At 54.4% G+C, this 23,721-nt stretch overlaps 1 protein-coding gene across 1 annotated transcript in view; it reads left to right on the top strand.

Annotated features, from left to right (window-relative positions):
- Positions 1-23,721, top strand: part of WWC3 (WWC family member 3) — an 86,594-nt gene that overhangs the window by 50,953 nt on the left and 11,920 nt on the right. Inside the window, exons 6-11 of the mRNA XM_056131243.1 lie at positions 5,639-5,768; positions 7,919-8,065; positions 11,803-11,876; positions 17,818-18,027; positions 19,573-19,662; positions 20,164-20,729. Coding sequence (XP_055987218.1) covers positions 5,639-5,768; positions 7,919-8,065; positions 11,803-11,876; positions 17,818-18,027; positions 19,573-19,662; positions 20,164-20,729 — 1,217 coding nt within the window. The remainder of the gene's footprint in view (positions 1-5,638; positions 5,769-7,918; positions 8,066-11,802; positions 11,877-17,817; positions 18,028-19,572; positions 19,663-20,163; positions 20,730-23,721) is intronic.

Here is a 23,721-nt window from a genome sequence, read left to right as displayed (position 1 = left end):
GAGGAACAGGCAGCCAGGCAACTAAGCCATGTGCCTTTAAAAAAAATATTTTATTAGTGAAACACCACGAGGTACAGTTGTAGACTTACAAATTTTTGTGCTTGGGTTTCAGTTATACAATGATCAAGTACCCATCCCTCCACCAGTGCCCATTCACGGGTCCCAGTATCCCTCCCCCCCCCCCCAACCCTCATGCCACCCTGCCTCTGTGGCAGGGCATACCCCTCTGTTCTCTCTCTCCTTTTGGGTGTTGTGGTTTGCAAAAGAGGCATTGAGTGGCAATCATGTTTGGTCTATAGTCTACTTTCAACATGCTTCTCCCATCCTGGGAGGATCCTCCCAACACCCTTTATTTGGTGCTCCCTTCTCTATATGAGCTCCCTTTTCCCCCAGCATGTGTGGCTGGCCTCCAAGCCATGGAACAAAATTCCTGGTACTAATCTTGGCCACTCCTGGGTGTTAGTCTCCTATTTTGTTACTTTATGTTCCCCAGATGAATGCAATCTTTCTATGTCTGTCCCTCTCTTTCCGACTCATTTCGCTTAACACCATGTGCCTTTTTAATTTTGGTTTTGTGCCACAGCCTGTGGTACTCAGGGCTTACTCCTGGCTCTGAGTTAAGAGATGATTCCTGGCGGTTTCGGGGGACATGGGATGCCAGGGATCGAACCTGGTTGGCTGCTTTCAAGGCATATGCCCCACCTGCTGGACTATTGGTCTGGTCTCAGCCGTGTGTCTTCTGGAGTCAACCACTTGGCCTGTGTGGATGGAGTACCAGGAAAGAGCACTGTTCAGGGAGGACCAGGAGCACACACAAGGTTCCTCAGACAGCGCTACAAGACCAACACTTGGGGGGCTGGAGCGATAGCACAGCGGGTAGGGCGTTTGCCTTGCACGCAGCCAACATGGTCAACCCGAGTTCGATTCCTTCGCCCCTCTCGGCGAGCCCGGCAAGCTACCGAGAGTATTCGATATGCCAGACACAGTAACAACAAAGTCTCCAATGGAGACGTTACTGGGCCCGCTCGAGCAAATCGATGATCAACGGGAGGGCCTTTACCTTTACCTTTACCTGGTAGTACTCCTGCCTGGCGAGGCTCGGGAGACCACATGGGGTGCTGGGATCCAACCTGGGTCAGCCGTGTGCTTGGCAAATGCCCTGCCCGCATGGCACAATGGCTCCACGGGGGCAGAGCTGGCGCAGGCCCGTCCACAGCTGGGCACAGGCTGTGCACGCACGAGGTCCCAGGTTCCATCCCTGATACCGCCTCCCACCAAAACAAATCAAATCTGACCCTGAAGAGCAGCAGCTGAGTTTCAGGTGCTCTTTGACGAGCTGGGTGGATGGTCTTTGTGTTCATAGTGTGAGTGTAGGGGCCTGACTTGGGTGTGGCTGACTCTGGAGGGGTCTCGTGTCAGCCTCCGCTGTGATCCTGACGGCACCTCCCCTGAATGGCTGCAGAATACTGAAGAGTGTGTGCACTCATTACTGGGGCCGCTGTAATACCACAGTTAGGCGACTTAGGCACACGAGAATTTTCCAGATAGTTCTGGAGGCTGGAAGGCTGAGCTCAAGTTGCCTTGAACAGTCACACCTGGTGACCAGCCAACTTCTTGGCTCAGAAATGGCCACCTCACTGTGTCCTCACACAGCAGAAGGGGTGAGAGAGCTGCTGGGGTCTCAGACCTGCCATCTGTGGGGTTCCACACGCTTGACGTGGTCATCTCCCACAGGCCCTATACTGGGCAACAGGATGGCAGATGTGAACTTGGGGGCGCTGGTGTTCAGGGCTCAGCATTTCTCAGTTTCCTTTTCCTTTTTGAGATGTATTTATGCTGGCTTGGCTTCTTACTTAAAATTAATAAGCACCAGGCCATAGTCAGCGCTTTCCCCGCTGGGCTGGAATGTATTGAGCATGTCTGAGCGAAGTTTTAGAGGAAATTCAATACAAGGCAGAACCCCCCCCCCCCCCCCAGTCAAGGCAGATCTGAAAGCTTTTGTGTCCTTTGAGGTTTCTGTGAGATGAGAATGGACCCAGGTTGAGAAATGGAAGTGACTTGAATTTGCAAATGGAGCCATTTGCAGGCAGGTCCCTGGTGGCATCTTAGCCCGGATTCCAATGCAGACTACTAGATCTCAGCTGTCTTCTGACGGAACCTGGTATTTTCAGGCTAAAATTTTGGGTCCCTGGGGATTAGAGGAGGGGACAAAGAGATGCCTTCGGGTCATTGCTCCATGAGCGATGGTTTCGATCTGGTCCTCACACCGTGTAATATCATCCAGTCACACGGCTTGAATAAAGTGTGCTTGATCTTTGTTCACGTCATTGTATGTATGTTCTCTGATTTAGGGGTGTTTGTAGCTAATAGTATCCCCGAAATTCCCTGAGCTTCAAGATCGTGTTCTTTGATACCTTTCACACCTTTGTTTGGGGACCGACCCCTGCAGTGCCTAGGGGTGGCTCCTCCTGGCTCCATGCTCGGGGCTCAGGGGCCCATGTGGTGCCAGGTCTCGAACCAGAGACTCCAGTATGCCCGTGCACCTCCCCAGGCCCTCACACTTGTGACCGGGTGATCTTTCCCCTTCCGTTCTCACCGACACAACCTTTGGAATGTGTGGGACTCCGCACAGCGGGGGCGCCCAGACCCTACGTTGGCGCTCCCCTTCACAGGGACGCCCGTGGTGGGGGAAAGACTGCAGCTCGAGGCTGGGCTTTGTGCTTCTCTGGGCGGCCGCATCTCTCGGTTGGGGAGAGCCCGGCTCTGGGCCCTGGGGCTTCACTTCCTCATCTCCCGGGCATCTGCGCCAACAGATGCTTTTCCCTGGCCGGGGCTTCTTCCTCGCTGAAAGCCTGATGTTGAGAGGCTGCTGACACGAGCCCAGGCTTGCTGAGGGCTGCATTTTGGCTCTGCGGCCCCTCAGAGCCTGCAGGGACCCTTTGCCCAGGGTCAGCGGGTGGTCCGCAACCTGAAGAGTGGCCGACCTGTGTTTTCAGATGAATTGGGTGCAGTGCTTTCCTTTCTCGACATGGGCATCATTGTCGGTGATGGTACGTTTGCTGCGTTTGGTTTCTCTGGAGGAAGATGCTCTTTCCCTTAGCACACAGGCAGTTGGTTGGTTGTCCAGGAGAAGGCCCACCTTCCTGGCCTGGGATGCTTTGGGTGGAAACGGCGGAGCCCTTTTCAACAGACTGTGTCAGCCTCTGTGCTTGTGGTTGATGGTGTTAAGGGAGGTGCATTGGAAGGACTCCACGGAAGAGGGGTCGTTCATAGGCCAAGATGTCTTGACTTGGTCTCCAGGAAGCGTTGGCTGCTCCTTGCATTTTTGCCCTGTATCATGTGCTTGGTTCTCCACAGAGCAGCTGAAATGGTATTTGTGGAGTCCCAGGAGACGAACAGCCCCAGACAGGGGGTGTCCCTCACAGCACCGCCCCAAGTGGGAGCCGAGCCGGTTTCCTTGCTATCAGGCGTGGCTTGCTCTTCAATGAGGGTTCTTGATCACAGAGTCTTTTTATTGTTAATTCTCTGGGCACTTAGAAGTGTGTGCAGAGGGTGGAGTCGGGTCTAATTATAGCTATTATATAACATGCAGCAGCTAATAATAGTGCCAGAAGAGGCTCCCCAACTCTGCTCCTAAACTCTGGCAGACGGATGTTTCAGCTGTGGGCTCAGCTTGGCAGGTGCCCACGGACCTGTGCCATCAGCTGGATTTGGATCTTTGTTCTATACTTGGCATCTCTGTGAGGTCACCAAGGTTCAGGAACACGGAGCCCCCTGTCAGGGCTCAGGACGCTCAGGTGCACCTGCCCCCCCTGTCCTGGAAGACGACTGGCAAGCATTTTTTTGGGGGGAGGCATACTTGGTGGGGTTTGGGGGCTACTCCCAACTTAGTGCTCACTTTGTGCAGTGCTCAGGGGACCATGCAGTGCCAGGATTCGAACCTGGACCCCTGGAAGAGCAGAGGCCCCGGCGCTGTGTTCGCCCTTCTCAGTGAGTGCAGCTGCCGTTTTCTTGGGAGCAGTGACTTGTGGCTGGAACTGGAGAGTGATAATAAAGGACTCGGCGACTTTTACTTCCATGTGTGTAATGGCATGCGAACTCGGTATTTACCTGGCAGTGCTAGTCTCCACGAATAGTATGTGCCGTGCAACTGCTGAACGAGCTCTCCGCTTCCATGGTGTCAGGAGAGAGGAGCAGCTGCTCTGGTACCCCCATGCCGCCACGAGGAAAGTGAGGTTGGGGGAGGAAACGTGGCTTCTGTGGGTGCCATAGGAACTCACCCACACTGGGAAGGTTTTGTGAGTGGCCAGTAAGAAAGCATGGGCTGGCTTTGTGAGGGCCCAGATTTGCAGGATGATGTGGGAGAGGCAATTTTTTTATTTATGTGGCTTTATTCATCTCTGGTTTGGGGCTCTATTTTCTCATAGGTTGAGAAGCAATTTAAACCACAAAATTAAACAGTAAAGGATATGGCTTTAAAAATAAACAAATTTGAAGAACTGCATTATTTTTATTTTGTTATTTTTTAATTTATTTTTTATTTCATTTTTAAAATTTTTTCTTTCCAAACTTTATTTATTTAATTGAATTGCTGTGAGATAGTTACAAGCTTTTTTTTTTCTTTTTGGGGCACACCCGAAGATGCACAGGGGTTACTCCTGGCTCTGCACTCAGGAATCACCCCTGGCTGTGCTCAGGAGACCATATGGGATGCTGGGAATCGAACTCGGGTCAGCTGTGTGCAAGGCAAACGCCCTACCCGCTGTGCTATCTCTCCAGCCCTGATAGTTACAAGCTTTCATGTTTGGGTTACAATCACACAATAATCGAACACCCATCCTTCCACCAGTGCACAATCCTCTCCACCAATATCCCCAGTATACGCCCCCTTTCCCACCCTCCCCCTGCCTCCATGGCAGACATGATTCCCCATACTCGGGAGAGGCAATTTAGAAGCTGAGCCTGTGCAGTGGAACCAAGCATAAGGTAGGGTTTTGCAGAGGAGGTGTTTGTTCCATTTCCAGAAAAAAACGGTGCCGTCTTCATTAGCGCCAACAGTTGCCGAGTTTCAGGACTGAGGTATCAAACATATGATAAGGATGTTGTACTGGAACGAACTGGTTTTGGAAGGCTGGAGCCAAGTCTTTGCCACCACCCAGAGCCAGGCCTGCCATGGGGCAGAGGGCATCGCCCACAGCCAAATCATAGCTCTTGGGTTAACCTTGAGAAGGGATGGTGTACAAGCTCTGCATTTTCTCTCCCCAAACACTGAGGGCACTCAGGAATGACTTTTATATTGAGGTAGACTTGGCCATTGTTTGCCACTGTTTCCTTTTACTTTTCTTTTTGGCCTTTTGGGTCACACCTGGCAATACTCAGGGGTTCCTCCTGGCTCTGCACTCAGGAATCACTCCTGGGGGTGCTCGGGGGAACGTATGGGATGCCAGGGATCGAACCCAGGTCGGCCACATGCAAAGCAAATGCCCTCCTCGCTGCACTGTCACTCTGGCCTTGTGTTTGCCACTGTTTCTCACCTTTCTCAGAAGCTTTTGAGTTCGTTTTTGTTTAAAGGAATGTTGATAATCTCTCCTCCCGCCCCCGCCCCCCCCAGTGACTCTTATCTTTCTTTTCTAACCAGAATTGATCGGAAGATGTCAAATGCTCACACCAACTACAAAGTGGATGAGGCTCAGGCCATCATGAGTGAACTGCGGACCATCAAGAAGGCAATCTGGACGGGCGAGAAGGAGAGGCGGGACCTGATGCAGGTAACTCCTCTCCTGCACCAGCTCTGGTTTCCTCCTAGAGCCTCACTAGATATAGAATCTATGTATTACCTGTGAAATTTGCCTATTAGGGCCTGAGTCTGTGGTATGAGTGTGTGTGTTTGCAGAGAAAGACATCGCAGAGTACATGGTCAGTCTCAGGGTGGCGTAGCCAAGTACCACACAACTGGTGACTTACACAACAGACTTTTCTTCTCTGGAGTCTGGAGGACACATGTCTGTGGAGAAGATGTTGCCCATGTTCCTTTTGAAGGCCTACAAGAAGTATCTTCCTAATCTCAGCCCTCACTTCAGTCACTACTATTACTGCCCAGCATCCCTTGGCCTATAGGCACATCCCTGCCATCTCTGCCTTAGATGCGGCTTCGTGTTCAGTCTCCTCTCCTTAGACCTCCAGTCACTGCATCAGAGTCCACAGTGACGCACCCACTGTGCCCTGCACTAACCTCATTTCACCTGCAGAGACCTCGTTCCCCAGTCAGTTTGCATTGCAGGTTCCTGGGTTTGGTTGGGACTCCAGCTTGTCTCTGTGGACAACCCATGCCCCAAGCGTTGGTACCGTAGCCATTGCTCAGGTGTCAGAAGAGTGGAAGCAGACTATGCCACTGGCCTCCTCCTCCCCTCTCCCATCTCCCCACCAGGACCCCCTGGCTCCCCTGACGCGTCTGCGCAGTGTCCACCATGGGGTTGGACCGCCATGGTGGACCTTTGCAGAACTTTCAGCGCCTTTACTTGGGGGCACCCTGGAACACCCCTGCTCTCTGTTCTTTTCAGAGAAAGCTGGCCGCTGCACAGGGATGCGCACAGGTCTTTCTCTGAGCTAGAATTCCTTCAGTGGTTTCAGTTGGGGAGTTTAGTTGTCATGTCACACGCTTCAGCGAGCACCGGGCTCCTTCTGGGCATTTGTCTCGCTTCTATAGAATGTCAGACGTAGAGGGACCCGTGGTGTGACGAGCTCAGGCTCTGAAGTGCAGTGAAACAGGTCCTGCAGATTACCGGGCTCCACCTCGGCTGTCGTCTGAGGGCTGTGGAAGTCTCGTGCTTTCAGAGAGCTCTTCCAGTTCCGGGAGGTAACTGGCTCTGCTTGGATTTCCTGCGGGACACCACAGTCCTTGCCCTGTCGAGGCTGAGAAGACAGAATTTCAGGAAGAAGGTGCAGGCCTGCTCATGCTCTCCAAGAAGCTCCAGGAGCTTGTGTCAGTGGGAGAGAGGGCTGCTTTTCCTCCTGATAGTCCTTGAGTGGCAGTAGCCCAGGCGCAGGCATCTTTGCGTACAGAGCTCAGCCCGAGGTGTGATGCCGAGTCTGCATGTTCCTGAGTCTGCAGACATTGTCGCTCACCAGAATTCATCGGAAACTCTTTTGAAAGTGGATTTCTCTTGAACTTTTGCCCATAGCTCTTCCATATGCCCAAATAGGTAGTTCATCTCGTTGTTGACAAGCCGACGTCCAGTGAGAGGATGAAGTTGAATCGTGCTGAAGAAATGACGCCAGGCGAGGCCGCATGTGTGGCGGCACTCACTGTTGCCAGGGCTCACCTGGTGGCATACCTTTTCCTGGGGACATCTCCCTGCCCGGCTCGGCTCCATGCATTAGTGTGTGTGTGTGTGTGTGTGTGTGTGTGTGTGTGTGTGTGTGTGTGGTTAGTGTGTGTGTGCCTCGCTGGGGCAGATGTGGCTGAGGCATGTTCCTCAGTGTGCCCAGTGACCGCTGTGTTGGGGTGCAGACCTGCGTGCTGTGCTCCTGGAGTTACGCCTGTTCTCACTGAGACTCGGCCCCTCCACCAACACTTCCCGCTGTGGCGCCCAGCCCCTCCCCCTCGCAGCCCCTTCACTCTGCATCTGTGTGTTGTTTGGTTTTTGGGGAAGGGAAAGCTTGTTTTTTTTTTTCTTAAGGAAACACAGCATTTCAATTTAAGAAAAGAAAAACAAAAACACAACAGAACAGTAAAAATAGCTCCTCAATTGTTCTCGCTTTTATTCACACGCTGCCATGAGGACTCAGCAACACTTGATTTCAGTTACCAAGACGTTTATTAAAGCGCCCATGGCGCTCGGCGTTTCTGCCCCGTCTCCTGGGAGCCGAACGGGGCAGGGGCCAGCTCTGCTCAGGCAACTCTCTCCTTCCTTTGCAGAGCTTGGCGAAACTGACCGATGGCTTCAAGAACAGCTGCTCCCTCAGTGAGCCCCCACAGGAGTGGCCCCAGGGGGCCGGTGCGCCTGGCGAGTCTTTCCCTCAGCAGTTCTGCGATGCGGGCTCTCAGACGGACATTATCGGCGAGGTATGCCAGCCTGGAGGGAGGGGGGCACTGTCCTCTCAGCGGCGCTCACTCGTTCCAAGTTTCCATATGTGCTTAAGAAGTGTGCTGGTTCTTGAGGAGACCATAGTGTCTCTCATGGCTGCTGGGACAGATGGTTCAGTGACCCGGGAGGTGATGGATTGCCCATCTCTCTCTCTTTGATTCTGAAAGATGCTACAATTCTCGCGAGAGTGGAGCATAGGTGCTTGTGGACAGACCTGTATTGGACCTGTGCGTTTTTTGAGCATAGGTCAACTCACTTCCTCTGTCCAGACCCCAGGTCTACAGATTCTAGGATGGCTGGTCATGCAGTCTCTATCCTGGCCCTTCGGAAGTCACCACAAAATGTCATATGAGCAAGTGGCCTGGGCAAGAAAACTTTATTTACAGAACGAGGTTGGAGGGTGCGCTGTTGTAGATCTGGCCCGAGGGCCACATCTTGTCCCTCTGTAGCTTAGCCCAATAACTTTCAAAGGCTGGGTGACTGACTGTGTCACCTTGGGTCATACTTTGATCTTATTCTTCTAAGAGAATGTCAGGAAATCGACTTGAACTAAAATTAATTTTGTTTGGGTCTTGGAAGACTTTCATAGTGCCCCTTTTGATCATGAGTGAGGCCTTGACTAGCCCCGGAAACAAAGTTGGCTGCCACCGTTCGCAGCCACAGGGGGTGACTGTCCAAGGACACTGCTGCTTTGACACTCTTGCGGCCACCTCGGACAGCACCCGGGAATGCCTGCAGAGGGTTCATTGAGTCAAGAGGCCACAGGAGTGCAGAATGCCCGCCCCGAACAAAGTCAATAATAGCCAGCACGCCCTGGGAACTGTGGCCAATTGTGGCCCTTTGAGGAGAGCATAAAGTAGTCCAGAACAATCCGTCTTGTCTTGTGTGGCCGGGAACAGCCCCGTGTGTGTCTTTCCCCTCATTGTTCTCACACACAGAGTGTTTGCGCCCAGGCAGTGCTGTGACACCATGCGCGCACACAAGAAGAATCTGAGTGAAAAATGCCCGGCATTCCCGCCTAAAGATACTGGAATGAGGGAAGGCAGGGAGTACAAGACTTACTGAATTCCATGAATAATTTATTGCTGCTTATCATAAGGTTGCAATTAGGATGGAGAGACTCCGAGCTTCTCGGAGAGACGGGGGAGAGATCAAAGGTTCTCTAATGATCGGGGCAAGACTCTCTTCTCAGACTGTCAGGTGGGGAGTGGCTGCTTGTGTAGCGATGACCCCAGCCGTAACCCGGGACCCCTGCTGTTTTTCGGGGCCAGCCTGGGCCTGGTCCCAGAACAGCTCCCTGACTGGTATCTCAATTGAAATATTGTTGCCCTCGCCCTTTGACGCCGGGCGACTCGCGGTCAGGGAGCCCGAGCGCAGCCCGTCTGGGTCTGAGCTCGCCCCTCTGGGTTTCTGCTCTCTCGCCTTCTAAAGTGTGGCAGGCAGCTGCGAGTTCTGCTGCTGTTCAGCACCCGCACCCGCCCCCCCAAAACCTGGTTCAGGTTATGCGCTCACGACCCTGCCTGCAGACAAGGTGTCGGCCAGGGCTGAGCTCTCGTCCGAGGGCTTGGCTGGAGAATGGTCCAGCCCACGATTTCCGGCAGGATGGAACTGTGAACCTCCGCTCCCAGCAGCTTGTTTCCTCAAAACGTAAAGTTGAACGTCTCCCAGCGAGATGGAAGTCACTGTCTTTTGTAACCTCATCATACAGTGGCTTCTGTCGGTCACAGCCACATTGGGGATCCTGTCACATCGGTTAGCCCCAGGAAGTAGAAGCTAGTGGGCCATTAGCGACATCACCGTGCCCCATGCAGTGATCCCTTTGAGTCACTTCTGTGGATGGCTGCTGATGAAGGAAGATGTGCTCGGCCTGGTAAGGAACACAGGCAGGTGCATGGGAGGCAGTGGCCGGCCTCTGGGCTACATACAGGGCTCCGTGCGACCTGACTGTAGGTTTTTTTTTTCTCTGTTCACTAACACATCCACTTTTGTTCTCAAAGGAAAGGGCAAAGGCAGACTTACAGATGTCTAAGCAGGTCGAGAAGAGGCCAGAGCAGAGTGGAGTAGGCACGGTGCTTTCCCCGCATGCACCTAGCCAGGGTTCCTTCTACTGCACCACACACAGGCCCTCGAACCCTAGCAGGGGTGGTGCCAGAGCACAGAAATGACACTTGGAGAAGACACTTGCCTTGCATGGGGTCAACCCTGATTTGATCATTGGCACCCCATCGAGTCCTCCAAGCTCTGCCAGGAATGATTCCTGGGCACCGAGCCAGGACTAATCCCTGCACATCAACTGGTATGACACTGAAACAGAAACAAAATAGAAATGACACTTACTGGTATTTTTATTTTATTTTGGTTTGGGGTAACCCCTGGCAATGCTCAGGGGTGACTCCTGGCTCTGCACTCAGGAATTACTTCTTGGAGTGCTCGGGGGATAATATGGGATGCTGGGGATTGAACCTGGGTGGGCCGTGTGCAAGGCAAACAGCTTCCCCACTGTACTGTCGCTCTGTCCCCAACCTTGCTGGTCTTAAGAGGCCACTGTAATGGTCATTTCCAGAGGGTGACATTGTAGCCCCAGTTGCTGGGAATGCCACGCAGAGGGTCCCTGCACGGGCACTGAGACGTGTTGTTGGAGCATGCTCAGTCCGTCCAAAGGATCTCTCCCATCTCTGTTCAAGGAGAAGTAGAGAGAGACTTACTAGCAAAGCTCGTCATTGCAGTAGGTTGTTGTCATGTCTTTCTGGGGGCGCAGTTCTTTGAAAACCAAGTGACCATCACATATGATCTTGAGAGGTCACACCAACCAATGGAACCCAGAGTCTTGAAACTGCACCCAGCTAGTTCCAAGAAAGAAGGGACAGAGAAGCTGGGAGGTTATATAGATCTCGGGGTTGGAGAGAGGCTACAGTGGGCAGGGCATTTGCCTTGTGCGTGGTTGACCCAGGATTGATCCCCGCCATCCCATAGGGTCCCCCGACCACCATTCCGAGTGATCCCGGGACGCAGGGCAAGGAGTAACCCCTGCACATGGCTGGATGTGGTCCCCAAACAAATGAACCAACAGCCTGTCCTCACAGGTCTATTAGGGCACACGGAGGATTGTAGATTCTGGCAGTGTGCGGGGCATTTGGTGGCTGCCCCTGAGTTTGGGGTGCAAGCATTTCGCTTCCGACCTCACCCCGAGGTCTCCCTCACCTCCTCTCGGCTGCATCAGCATCTCCCGGAGACCTTAGCTGCTCCTGCAGCATTGTTGGCTGTATGCCAAGCAGTTCGGCACAGTGTGGTAGAAAATGGGAGGAATGGTTTTGTCCTGGCGTCCACTTTCACTTAGTCACCCCTGAGTTCCTTTGAAAATGTCATTTGTTGTTGTTTGAAATTCCACCCTCACTGGTGTGGAGTCGGTCCTGAATGCCCACCCGACTGGGTGAGGCCATTCATGGCAGCCCTGTCCCCAGCCCCCACCAGCCAGACGTGGCACCTGGTACGTGTTCTTTCTTCCTGACCTTTGCAAAGCGGGGAGGGAGAGAAGAGGTGTGAGGCGCCCCGGGCTCCCGACGCTCACGGCCCCGGGCCTGGGGGAAATCAGTGCAGTTTGATTGAAAAAACAAACCCTCATACTTGCTGAAAGTTGCAATGGTTTTTTTTTTTTTTTGGTGGAAAATGTTTTTAATATGTTTCCCTTTTTGTTTCCCCTTTCTGTTCTGGAAAGTTCATCTTCGATGATAAAACAAGACTGGTGGACCGAGTCCGGCTTAATTGGCAGTATGAGGAAGCCCGGAAGAGGTGAGGAGGCCGCGAAGGAGCCCGAGGCTTCCCGCGTGGGGCGTCTGTCCGCCGTGTGCACTGTCATTTCTGTGCCGCTGCTTGGAACAGGTCGGGCAGACTTTCAGTGGCATTTCAGGTCTGAAAGTCTTGATCCGTGTGATCTAAGGGACTTTGCCAGCTCTCCGAGTGGTTCAGGACCCCCTCCCACCCTCACTTCCCGCGAGTACCACATCTGACACTCTCCTCTTACACGTCTTATCTTAACTCTTCTGGCCTCTAGCCGCGCGGGTTAATGGGCACAGCTGTCCCTTCTGATTTACGGGACAGTTTAATGGGGTCCCCAGGCGCTCGCAGGGTAGTGTCAGGGGCCTGGGGAAACATGGTAAATCTTCTTAAAGCTGAGGCCTGCCCTGGGCATGTTGGCAGAAATCTGGTGCAGTGCTAGCTCTCATGACCTTTTCTCTTGTGCCCTCTGGAAGGAGTCTTAAAAAACAAATGATTTCAGGGGCTGGAGCGATAGCACAGCAGGTAGGGCGTTTGCCTTGCACGCGGCCAACCTGGGTTCGATTCCCAGCATCCCATATGGTCCCCCGAGCACCGCCAGGAGTAACTCCTGAGTGCAGAGCCAGGAAGAACCCCTGAGCATTGCCGGGTGTGACCTAAAAAGCAAAAAATAAAATGATTTTAGAAGACACGCTCCGTGAAACTGCCAGGCATCTGTTTGGGAAGCAGGCTTCTCGGGCTGGGGGGATGAGAGTGCAGGTCACAGCATTGGAGGGGCCGAGTTTGAGCCAGTCGTGCCAGCTGCCAAAGTCCCCGAGCCACATTTCTGGCCTGAGTGGCTGTGGCATGGCTCCTGCTGCCTTGGGAGCAGAGGAGAGCGGTGCCCTCTGGAAGGCTGTGGGGTGTCCCTGCCAACACGCCGCTCCAGCCTCGCCCTCCCCCCCCAATCGCTCCCACATGCTTGCGAGGGTGCCCACGGCGGGGGTGTGCGATCTGCAGGACCGGCCACCGGGAAGCACCGCAAACAGGCCCGTCATTGTCCTGCCTTGTGCCTTGACATTTCCCCCACCTAGCCAGACATTTGTGTTCGCTGGAGCTGGGGTTTTCCACAGCACTCAGTGACTTCTGTGTCAGGGGGTGGGGTGGGAGGTCAAAGGTTGGGGCCGAAGCCATAGTACAGTGGGAAGGTGCTTGCCGCCCGGGTTCTAGCCCCTGCACCCTATCAGGTTCCCCAAGCCTGCCAGGCCTGGTTCCTGGGCGCACAGCCATGAGTGCAGCCAGCTCTGGCCTCAGAACAGCCACAGAGCCCCAAACAACAGTCAAGGGCTTTAGGGTCAGAGCGGTAGAACGGCAGTGGGGGCACTTACTTTGCATGTGCCTGAGTTCGATCCCCGGCATCCCCAAAGGTCCCCCATGCAGAGTCAGGAGTAAACTCTGAGCACTGCCAGGTGTGTCCCCAAACCAAAAGGAAGGAAAAGGAGGGCGGGAGTCAAGAACAGTTCCTCTGAGGAGGACCTTGCTTTTAACTGCGCAGAGGAAGGACCTGTTCCAGCTTTGCAATCTTGGGGTGCACCATGGATGCTTCCAAAATGCCTTTCTGGGCACCTGGTAGTACCACAGTATTCAAGTAACACTTGGGGACACTTAGCTGTGGTTCCCCCTGTGAGGTCGGGACTCTGGCCCTGTCCAGAAACCATTTCAGCTGTCACAGCTCTGGGGCATATGACAACTCCTCACAAAGAATGCACCAGCCCAGTGGTGCAAGCGAGTTGAGAGTCCCCGCTGACATGAGCTCTGGGGCCGTCCCCTCTGTCTGTGGTTCCCTGACAGCTGGGCATGGGGCAATGGCCAGGAAGCCTGTGGACACTTTTCCCCACCCCTGACCTGAGCCAGCCAATCTGAGAAAGCCAGTGGTTCTGCTGGGGTTGGGGCTGCCCCCGTTGTGGGGTGCCCATGCCTACTGCCTCTCCTGCCTGGGCGTGCGTCTTTTTGCTCCCGTTTATGAAATTGAAGAGTCCCGCTCAGGGTTCCCTGTCCCCTCGCCAGCTCTATGCGGGGAGAAACCTGGGTTGGAGATGGTTTCCTAGAGACGTCAGGTGCTGACAATGTGGTATTCCTGACGGGACTGGCCTGCGTGCACAGTGTGACCTCAAGGAAGTTGGTGGCTGTGGAACTCATAATTCCAGTTGGTGATGTGATTTCTAGGTGATTCTGCCAACGGAACCATTGTCATGGTGACTAGTTTTGGTGTTTTCCACAGTGGACCTTGTCAAATGCTCCCACTTGATCGCTTCTTCCTTTTGCTTCAGGAACATCATTTGGGATTCTGGGCGGACCTTGGGACAGGAATCTTTTTACATTCCTGGTTCAAAATGTGCGATTTTTCTAAAGTTCGTTTGGAAGAGCAAGTCTTGAAGCAATCCCAATGACGCAGATGGCTCCTTATTTTTAACCTAAGAGCACTTGTTCCAGAACTGGGCACAAACTGTAGCGTTTCCATAGAAACCCCCGCAGTGCAGATAGGAACAAAACATTCGGCTGACCAGTTTCTGTCCAGCTCTGTGTGTGCTGCCAGGATGGGTCCTACTGCTCATCTGTTTTCAGGAATCAGCGCAGTGTTGGGGTTCCAGGCAAAGTGGATCAGTCTCTTGGACTGCCCCTCAGTTCGCAAGTGACCACATCTCTGGCTCTTGGGGGTGGGGAGAAATGACGAAGGCTGCCTCTCATCGCCTCTGCTGTCCCCATGCCGGCCAGGAGGAAAATCCATTAACCGGCCTTTTTGTCCCAAGCGGTGCTCACGGGTGCAGTGCAAAGGCAGGGGGAGCCGGGGGCCGGGGACCCCGTGGGTCACGCCGAGGTCCTGGCAGTGCTCGAGACGGAGCCTGCTTCGGACCCTCGTGAGGCCCCATCCCCATGCTCTGAGCTCGCCAGCTCTCATCGTGGTTTTGCTCCCTCGTATTGAATTTCACTGAAATGCCATTGCGGAGAGGAAGAAAAAGCTTTTCTGGAAGTTTCCTTAATTCCCCAGGGTTAGAATGACAGACCCCGCGGGAGTGAGTTCAAGCCCGCGGGTGAACAGCTGGGCCCCGTGGCTGCCAGCCGGGATTGTTCTCATCGTCATAATAAAACTCCTTTGGGGGTTTAATCTGTTTGGGCCACATCCAGAGGTACCCAGGGCTAACTCCTAGCTAGCTCTGTGCTTAGGGGTCGCTCCTGGTGCAGCTCGGGTGGGGGCGGGGTGGTCCTCGGATGCCGGGGATTGAACCAGGATCGGTCTTTTGCACAGCAAGCTCACTACCCACTATACTGTCTTGCTGGCCCAGAACGAGATGACGTTGAACAAATCTCCATTTTGAGGGACCTGGTTTTTTCCTGTCGTCACTTTGCATAAAGGCCACTTTGCCAAGGTCCTGTGCAGCGCCAGTGAGGGCCCCCTCTGCAGGCTGGCACGTGCCAGCGTATCCCAGACGTTCTCTGTTCTCTGTGAAATCCTTCTGTGGCTCTGGGCACAGCTTGCCCTCAGCCGTGCTGAGCATAGGTCTCGGATGTCCGGCACTTCCTGATCGAGCCTGTGATTCTTCTATATTTCATTGAGAGCTGAGAAATGAGTGTGCAGTTATCTGCGTCATCCTGAAAATGAGCAATAAAAACCACAGGCCTGTTGGGAAGTACAGAAATGCTCGCCTGTGTTTAGAACAGCCCGCATGTCGCCAGTCTCCTGGAGAATTGATGTCCCTCGCAGTGGCGAACCTGGCCCCATGTCTCTGCACGCTTCTGTCGCACTCTGCGGAGGGTCCCAGCGCACTGTTCCATCTGGGGCCCGTGGATATTTCTTTCGCCACCGTGAGTGGATGTTTTTAGATCTTTTACTCTGCTCTTTGCCTCTTTTCCCGTTCGTAACTTCATTGCTTCCTCATTGTTCTGATGGTGACTGTTCCTTGAGATTGTTCTGGAAGGCTAAGGGTTTTCTTGCATGGAATTTGCTCGGGTTCAGACTCTTGCTGCCCTCGGTGTCTACGCCCCTATCGCGCATCGGGCTCTTCGTCCACGCAGGAGATACACTGAGGCTTCCAGCCCTCGTAGCTCTCTCTAACCACTTACATAGAATCTTTTTTTTTTTTTTGGCTTTTTGGGTCACACCCGGCGATGCATGGGGATTACTCCTGGCTTTGCACTCAGGAATTACTCCTGGCAGTGCTCAGGGGACCAGATAGGATGTTGGGGATCGAATCCGGGTCGTCTGTGTGCAAGGCAAACGCCCTACCCGCTGTGCTATCACTCCGGCCCCCAGGATTTTTTTTTATTTCAATTTTTCAGCCACACTTGGTATTGCTCAGGAGATCATATGGATTGAACCCAGACCAGCTGTGTGCAAACCAGCCGTGCTATCTTTCTGGCCCCACACTGATGTAGGATCTTGACCCTCACACAGAAGCTTCCAAAAATTCTAAGGTGGCGCTTCTCGAAACGGGCCTGCTGGCCTGATCAATCCAAATGGAAGGAACGAAGGACTCAATGAATCTGCTTGTTTTGTTTGTGTCTTTCATCTTTTATTCCTCCCTTTTGGCTTCTCTTGAGCTCTGGTAGAATATTCCAGAAGTCTTGTGGGGTATTAATTCCTGACTTGGCGCTGTTATTTCTGGGGATGCCTGGGCTTCGGCACGTGCTTGCATGCAGACGTTTTCTTGACACCGGTCATTCACGGGTGGGCCCGGGGTGTCTCAGTTCTCCGGGTAACACGCTCTGGCGACCTGCCCCTACGTTTTCAGGAAGTGAGCTAGAGCGAGACTGCTGACACAGTGCTTTTCCTTGCCTCCTTGGCCGGGGGGGCGCAAGGACAGTGCATCACTGGAATTGCGCCTTGCGACCCCCTTTTGTGAGCATGGCTTTCTAATTGGCTGCGAACATGAAGAGGGGGGCTCTGTGACCCCGCAGCCGACAGACCGTGCCCTGGGGAGCCTGGCACAAAGCTGCTCCGAGCGCCGCGGGGGCTGCTGTGGGCACGAGTGCTGAATCGACCCCGCGAGGAAGGTGGAGGAGTCCCACTGCCTAGACGGAGCCACACTAACCTGCCAGTAGGCCTGGGCTGGGCCTGACATTTGTTCGAGGGATGCTCCCTGCTGGCTCCAAGATGTCAGGGAGTCTTGGGACGCTGCTGCGAGGTGGCACCCTGACTCTGCCTGTCGCATGCTGGGTGCGTGTGCTCCAGTTTCTCTCCAAGGTTCCCTCCTGAACTCAGTCGTGAGACTGGCGCGTCGTTTGCCATGGAAAGGGCTGTGATCCCCTACAGGAAGCTGGGGCCCTTTACTCTCTAGGGCTGTGTGCCGGCTTCTCTGTTCTGGTGGTTAGAGAGGCTCTTGCAGAGGGCAGGGCATGGGGGCAGTTTCGTGTCCTACTGATGGGTACAGGAGGCGAGCAGGGCCAGGGAACTGCACTTCAGCAGGGGCGCTTTATTCATTCATTTATTTATTTATCTTTATTGAGTCACTGTGAGACACAGTTCCAAAGCTGCTCACGATTGGGTTTCAGTTACATAATGTTCTAATGCCTCTCCCTTCGCCACAACCAGTGTCCCCAGGTTTCCTCCTGCCACCCCCAGCCCGCCTAAAAGTAGAGAGAAATAGAGAGAGAGGAAGAGTGCCTGGGGCTGGAGCGATAGTCCAGCGGGGAGGGCATTTGCCTGGCACAAGGCCGATCTGGGTTTTATCCCGGCATCCCATAGGGTCCCCCAAGCACTGCCGGGAGTGATTCCTGAGTGCAGAGCCAGGAGGGACCCCTGAGCATCGCCGGGTGGGACCCTCCACCCCCCAAAAAAGAAAAAAAACTGCCATTGAAGCCTGGTCACTGTGAATTGCTCCCGATGCCACCTCTGTGTCCCCGAGGTCGTGGGGCTGCAGAGGTGACACGTGTGCCCGGTGTGGCATTACTGACATGCATTTCTGTGCCCACCCGGCAGGGTGTGCAGCATCCAGCAACAGCTGGCGCAGCTGGAGAGCGAGTCGTGGCCGGGCCTGGCCGAGGCTGACCGGGAGCGGCAGCAGCTGGTGAAGGAGAAGGAGGCGCTGCTGCAGGAACTGCCCGAGGGTCGCCTGCAGGAGGAACGCCAGCGGCTGGAGGCCGACATCCAGCGCGCCCGCGCCTCAGCCGTGCAGGGCGCCCCGGAAAGGTGTGTGATGGCTCTGCATTGGGCGCGGGTCACACGAGGACAGGCCAGTGAGGCCAGGGCCCCTGCTCGGGCCGTACCCCTTCCTGGAGTGACTCCCACGGGCTCTGTTTCCTGTGTCCAGCCTGGAGTCGCCTGTCCTCGGGGTAGCCTGTCCGGGCCTTCCCTGGCTGGCTGCCCAGCTTGTGGTCCGCCAAGTGCACGGCGTTGGCAGGACCGTTGCTGCACGCAGACACCCCCGAAACACTCCTCTCAAGCGCCAGCCGTGTCTCTGTGGGGACAGCATGTGACTGGCAGCTTGGCTGCTGGGCAGAGACATGGTGCTTCGAGCCCGCCCGGCCTCCCAGGGCCACGGGGCTGACGGAAGTGGGTCCCAGCTGCGGGGATGTCCCCCTGGGAGCTCCTCTGGCCTCTCCTCGTGGGGGTGACCGGGTCCTGAGAATGCATCTGCTTCTCCAGATGCCACAGTGACCCCCAGCTGTGTGTGTCCTTGCCAGGACAAGTTGCCAGCATCCTGGGCACAGAAGCAAGTTCATTCACCTCCCAGGGTCTCTGTGGGACCCCAGAGCCGCCCTGGGGGACAGAGGCCATCACTCAGTGGCCTGGAGTATGGCGTTGGCGAGCAGCCTCCTGCCACCCTCGGCCAGGGCCCCTTGCCAGCTCCTGCAGCTCCCCAGAGTCTGCTTGGACAGGAGAAACGGGCCCAGCCAGGCGCCTGCGAATGAAGGCTGGGGCCTGGGCACACCCGTGTCCTCTGGTCAGATGGGGACTTAGAACCGGCCACGGGTGTCCTGGGTCCTGCCGGGTGTGAGGCGTTCCTGCCGGCAGAGCAGGGAGCTTCTGCGGCCCCAGAGCCATGGCTTTGATGAGAAACCAAGATGCCCTCGTCAGTGCAGGCCGCAGTGGAAGGAAGGTGACACTTGCTCTCTTGCTCAAGGCTTTGTTCCCAGACAGGATTTTAACTCCTCGTGTTTGTGCCCGGAAAGGGGTCACGCTGAGGGAATCTTACTGCTGCCAAGGATTTCTAGTATATCACTACTTGTTCTAGGTCCGAAATCATGCCTCTGTGTCCCTACCTGCCACCCCGCTCTCCACTCACCCTGCTGTCTGCCTGTCACTCTCCATCCATTCATCCCGCTGTCCCCTGCTGCTTCCAGCCACCAGCGCCTCCTCCTGGACGCCTGCGATTGTACTACCAGCTATGCTTCCGTGCATTTACCTACCTACCCACGCAAATCTCCACCCCTCCCCGTTCTTCTGCCCATCACACCTCCCATCCATCCCTCCGACCCCCCACTCTTCCCTCCATCTGTCCATTGACACACCCCTGCACTGACGTTTCCAGGGAGCTGAGCACTAATCAGAGAGTTGGAATATTTTTTCGCGCCAGACAGAAATGAGTCCCTGGCGGTCCTCTGTGTGGGATCAGAGATGCTGCTGAGGATTGAGTCGTTCTAGCCGGTGGCGGCGTGGAGCAGTTCGTGGCGGGAATTTCATGGCGGGAGGATGCCCGTCTCTGAGGTGTCCCCATGGCCTGTTTCCTCGCAGGCTTCTGCTCCGGGAGAAGAGAAGCCGCCTCCTGATGCAGCTGGAGGAGGCCACCCGGCTGGCGTCTTACCTGCAGTCCCAGTTGAGAAGGTGGGTGCCGCGAGCAGAGGGACCCCGCGTTTGGAACGAGCCTGGGTAGGACTGAGCCAGGAGCGTCGCCTTGCGCTGTCGCCCCGGCTTCTGGCTCCCGTGTGCCGCACAGCCCCATTCGGCTGCCAGCTCGCTTGGGCCTTTCACAGATGCCTACATTTGTCTGAGTGCCCTCGAGCGTTCTTGTGTTCTGCTTTTGGGGAGGGCGCGGGTCAGGTTCAAGTCACCTTTGGGTGAAAGGGCCAGGCGCCGTGACAGCCGCGAAGGCTCCCGGGTCAGCGGGGAGGTGGTGAGCAGGGTGACCGAGCTCAGCTCGGACTCAGGGCACTGCGCGTTCACCCTGCTCCTGGCCACATTCTGAAGGTGGGGGCAGGTGCCCGCCTCGCTGCTCCCGGGTGCGTGCTCGGTTACTGGGAGGCCGACACGGCTGTTCCACGTGGAGGGGCGCAAACACTGCAGCGCCCGGCTGTGTCTCTGAGATGGTGGGCCGTCTCGTTGCAGCTTGTCTGCCAGCACCCTGACAGTGTCCTCAGGCAGCAGCCGTGGCTCCCTGGCGTCCAGCCGCGGCTCCCTAGCATCCAGCCGCGGCTCTCTAAGCTCCGTCAGCTTCACCGACATCTACGGCCTCCCGCAGTACGACAAGCCGGACACAGAGGCCGGGCAGCTGCTGAGCTTCGATCTGATCCCCTTGGATGCCCTGGTCCGAGACGGCCCCTTCTCGGAAACCCTGGGCCCCGCTGGCCTCTACAAGCAGAGGCGCTCCTTGGACACGCCTCAGTCGCTGGCGTCCCTGTCTTCCCGCTCCTCCCTGTCCTCGCTGTCCCCGCCCAGCTCGCCCCGCGACACAGCCTTCTTCCCCGCCGCGCGTGACTCACCCTTGGCGCAGGTGGTGGATGGTTTCGAGGTGCCAGGCCTGGGCGCCCTAGACAGACTGCGGGCTCAGGCGTGCGCCTTTGGGGATGAAGACCCACAGGCCACCGTGGCCCTGCAGCCGCACACCTTCCCCGGGGAAGGGGACGGGCCTCGAGAGCGGGGAGCCCAAGTGACCGCCCCCGCCATGGGAGCAAGTGAGTACTCATCAGGCCTGGCCTCTGCTTGGGACGGGAGGTCTCGGATTCCGGGGTGACGGCAGACGAGCTTCCCCCGAGCCCCTGTGCTGTGGCGGAGCGCGTGCCTGCCACGGCAGTCCAGGGCTTTGGCTGGTTTCTAGGCAGGGCTTGTTGGGCTGGATGTAAGAGGAAGGGTTCGATCCCCAGCCCCACGCGGTGTCCCCAGCGCTGCCACGTGTGGTCCAAATCTGAAAGAAGCATTACCCATCACCACCCAGAGGACTGGCTAAGGAGGACCAGGGACCTCCATGAGTGTCCCAGAATTGTCCACGTCGAACACGCTGTGGGTGCTGACCAAGTCCAACTTGTGGACTCAGCTCTTTTCCTAGCCCAAAGGAAATCTCGACTTCCTTTGTGCATTCATTTCTTCATCTCTTTCCGGGCAGTATTCGGGGACACAGTCCTCTCAATGTGGAAATGAAGCAAGTGTCTGAGTTTGAATGAGCCCATAAGCATCAGTTGTTTTGTACCGGTTCACTTTTTCTGCTGGTCTGCAGACCCCTCACCTTACTGGCGTCCTTGGAGCCAGTTGACTGTCTACTTCTTTGCTGTTGAGCAAGGTGGATCCCTGATTCCTTCAGTGTTCTGCTCTTCACTTTACAGTCATGTCGTTTGTTGCAGCTCAAGTACTTGTGACAGACCACTTATGTTCTGAGGGTTTTGGGCATCTCCATTGTTATGTTCTCTCTGCAGTGTTCCTCAGCAATTATTTCAGTATTCCCAGAATTTTTTAAAACTTAATAATGTAACTCTTATTTACTTTTTCTTCAAGGGGTAAAGATTCATTTTTTGCTTGGTTTGGTCTTTGGACCACACATGGTGATGCTCAGGGGTCACTTCTGTGCTCAGAAATTACTCCTGGCAGTGCTCAGGAGACCATATGGAATGCTGGGAGTCGAACCCGGGATGGCTGCGTGCAAAGCAAACGCCCTAACCGCTGTACTATTGCGCGGGCCCCGGTAAAGATTCATTTGTCCATTGTTTCTTCCACCTAAAAGAAGAAAATGCACATAAGAACGGCAGGTCTTCCATGGCAGAGCTTACTTTTCTCAGTCCTTTTTTTTTTTATCTGTGCCCACTTTTCTTTAAAGATCGAGAATATGAGTATTAATCTGACTAGGCAGAAAAGCAGCCAAAGATTGAAGTGTCCTTTGGGCCAGGGTAAAGACAAGTTGGGATGCAGAGTACCTGAATTAATTTCTCATCCTAACGTTTTCATCCTCTCCCCTCTAGCTGGCATAGTAAATTCCAGCTTCTGAGATTGGGAGGCATTTGCTCATACTATGGTCTTAGAGTGACATCTTGTGGTTGATTCGTATATGACATTATATTCCTGCGCAACACTGCCGCCTAGTGGGAAGTTTCTGTATTTGTGTTCTACACTGCCATCTCGTGGTAGATTCGTAGATTACACTTGGTTGCTTTTTTACCTTATAAATTTGGAATAATTTTCTTAGTGAATGGGTACTAGTGGGTGTTCTCAGGGCCCTGGGCTGGAAAATTTGCTTCACACAGGCATATAAAGTGATTACCATTTTATTCTTGATGCTTGTGAGACTACCTGAGTCCAGAGTCATCATAATCTCAGATATTTAGCAGCAATCTTAGCTCTTGTCATGTTCCCAGCCTGTCATATAAGGCTCAAGGTCACATAGTTCCCTCCGGTTTTGCAATCTGGCCAGGGGAAGTCTTGTCTAAGCTTCATCTCAAGCAGATTTTAGCATGATAAAATTTGATTTAAAACTTTTTAAAAAATCTTTTGGATTTAAGGACAGTCGCCTGATGTTGCTCAGGGCGTACTCCTGGCTCCGTGCTCAAGGATCACTTTTGGCTGTGCTAAGGGAACTATATGGGGCGCTGGGGATTGAAACTGGGTTAGCCTCTTACAAAGCAAGTGCCTTACCCCACAATCTCTCCAGCTTCCCATGATGAGGTCCTCCTAAGGTAAAATTACTAAATTTTATCTAGTGTTTGCCTGAACTTAGAAGGCAGAGCTCTTGGCACAATTCCTTCCAGTGTGTTTTAAACCATGGAGATCAGGGAGGCCAGGAGCTGGGGAAAATAGAACAAAACCTTTACTATTTTCACATTTTAAACGTTCCCTGCATTCTAAATAGCAAATGGGTCATACTTTTGAGATGCTTTTTCTATTTAGAATTGGGCTATATTTGGAAAGTACGCATCAACGAAAGCAAACTTTGCCCAGTTGTTTGTTGACAGTATGTTTATGCTGCTGAAAACCGTTGCCTTGAATGCTGCGGTCTTTTCACTTTGTTCTTTTTTTCTTCATCTCTTTTCTCATGCGGCTCCGCAGAAACGGTCATCACTGTAAGTGTCCTGGGATTCCCCCTCCTTGCTGGCCTTCCGTGCCCAGAAAGGGTGTGTTCGGGGGTGGCCAGGTGTCATTGTCAGGTTTGAATGATGCTCGTGCAACTGTGAGCGTTGCGAGGTTTCCAGAGTGTGATGGCTGTCATTGTTGGAACACACCCGCTGGCAGCTTTGCCCGTAGGGCCATTGCTGTTGTATTTTCTTTTGATCAGTCAGCGTCAATGTGTTTGGGTCTCAGTTCTGTCTGCGTGTCTGTGTGTCTGTCTTGAAGACTCTGACGTTGGGAGAATGGGGTTTGCTGACTTCACTGGCAATGCCCCCGGGTACTTGGCACCTTCAAGCCCAAGGCTAGGCTGCAGGGCTTCGTGAGATGGGCTGAGCTGTGCGTTTCAGGCCATTTCTGAGTCTGCAGAGATGAAGTTTGGAGTTACTGAGGCTGAGTCCCTCTGTGTGCACTGTCTCTTCACCTTACTTCCCTTGTAGCTGGAGAGAAGAGTCAGAGGCGCCATCAGACTGACTGGAAGTGCTTAGAGTTAGCCTCAGTGTTACTTCCCTAAAGGAACAACCGTCAGGGGACGTGTCGGCGCTGTGCCGAGTGTCCGGGCTGGAGGGACAGGCCCAG

The sequence above is a fragment of the Sorex fumeus genome, unplaced genomic scaffold (assembly GCF_029834395.1).
Source record: "Sorex fumeus unplaced genomic scaffold, SorFum_2.1 ptg000086l, whole genome shotgun sequence".
Lineage (NCBI taxonomy): Eukaryota > Metazoa > Chordata > Mammalia > Eulipotyphla > Soricidae > Sorex > Sorex fumeus.
Note: the sequence above shows the minus strand (reverse complement) of the source record. Positions and strands in the feature narration are given on the sequence as shown.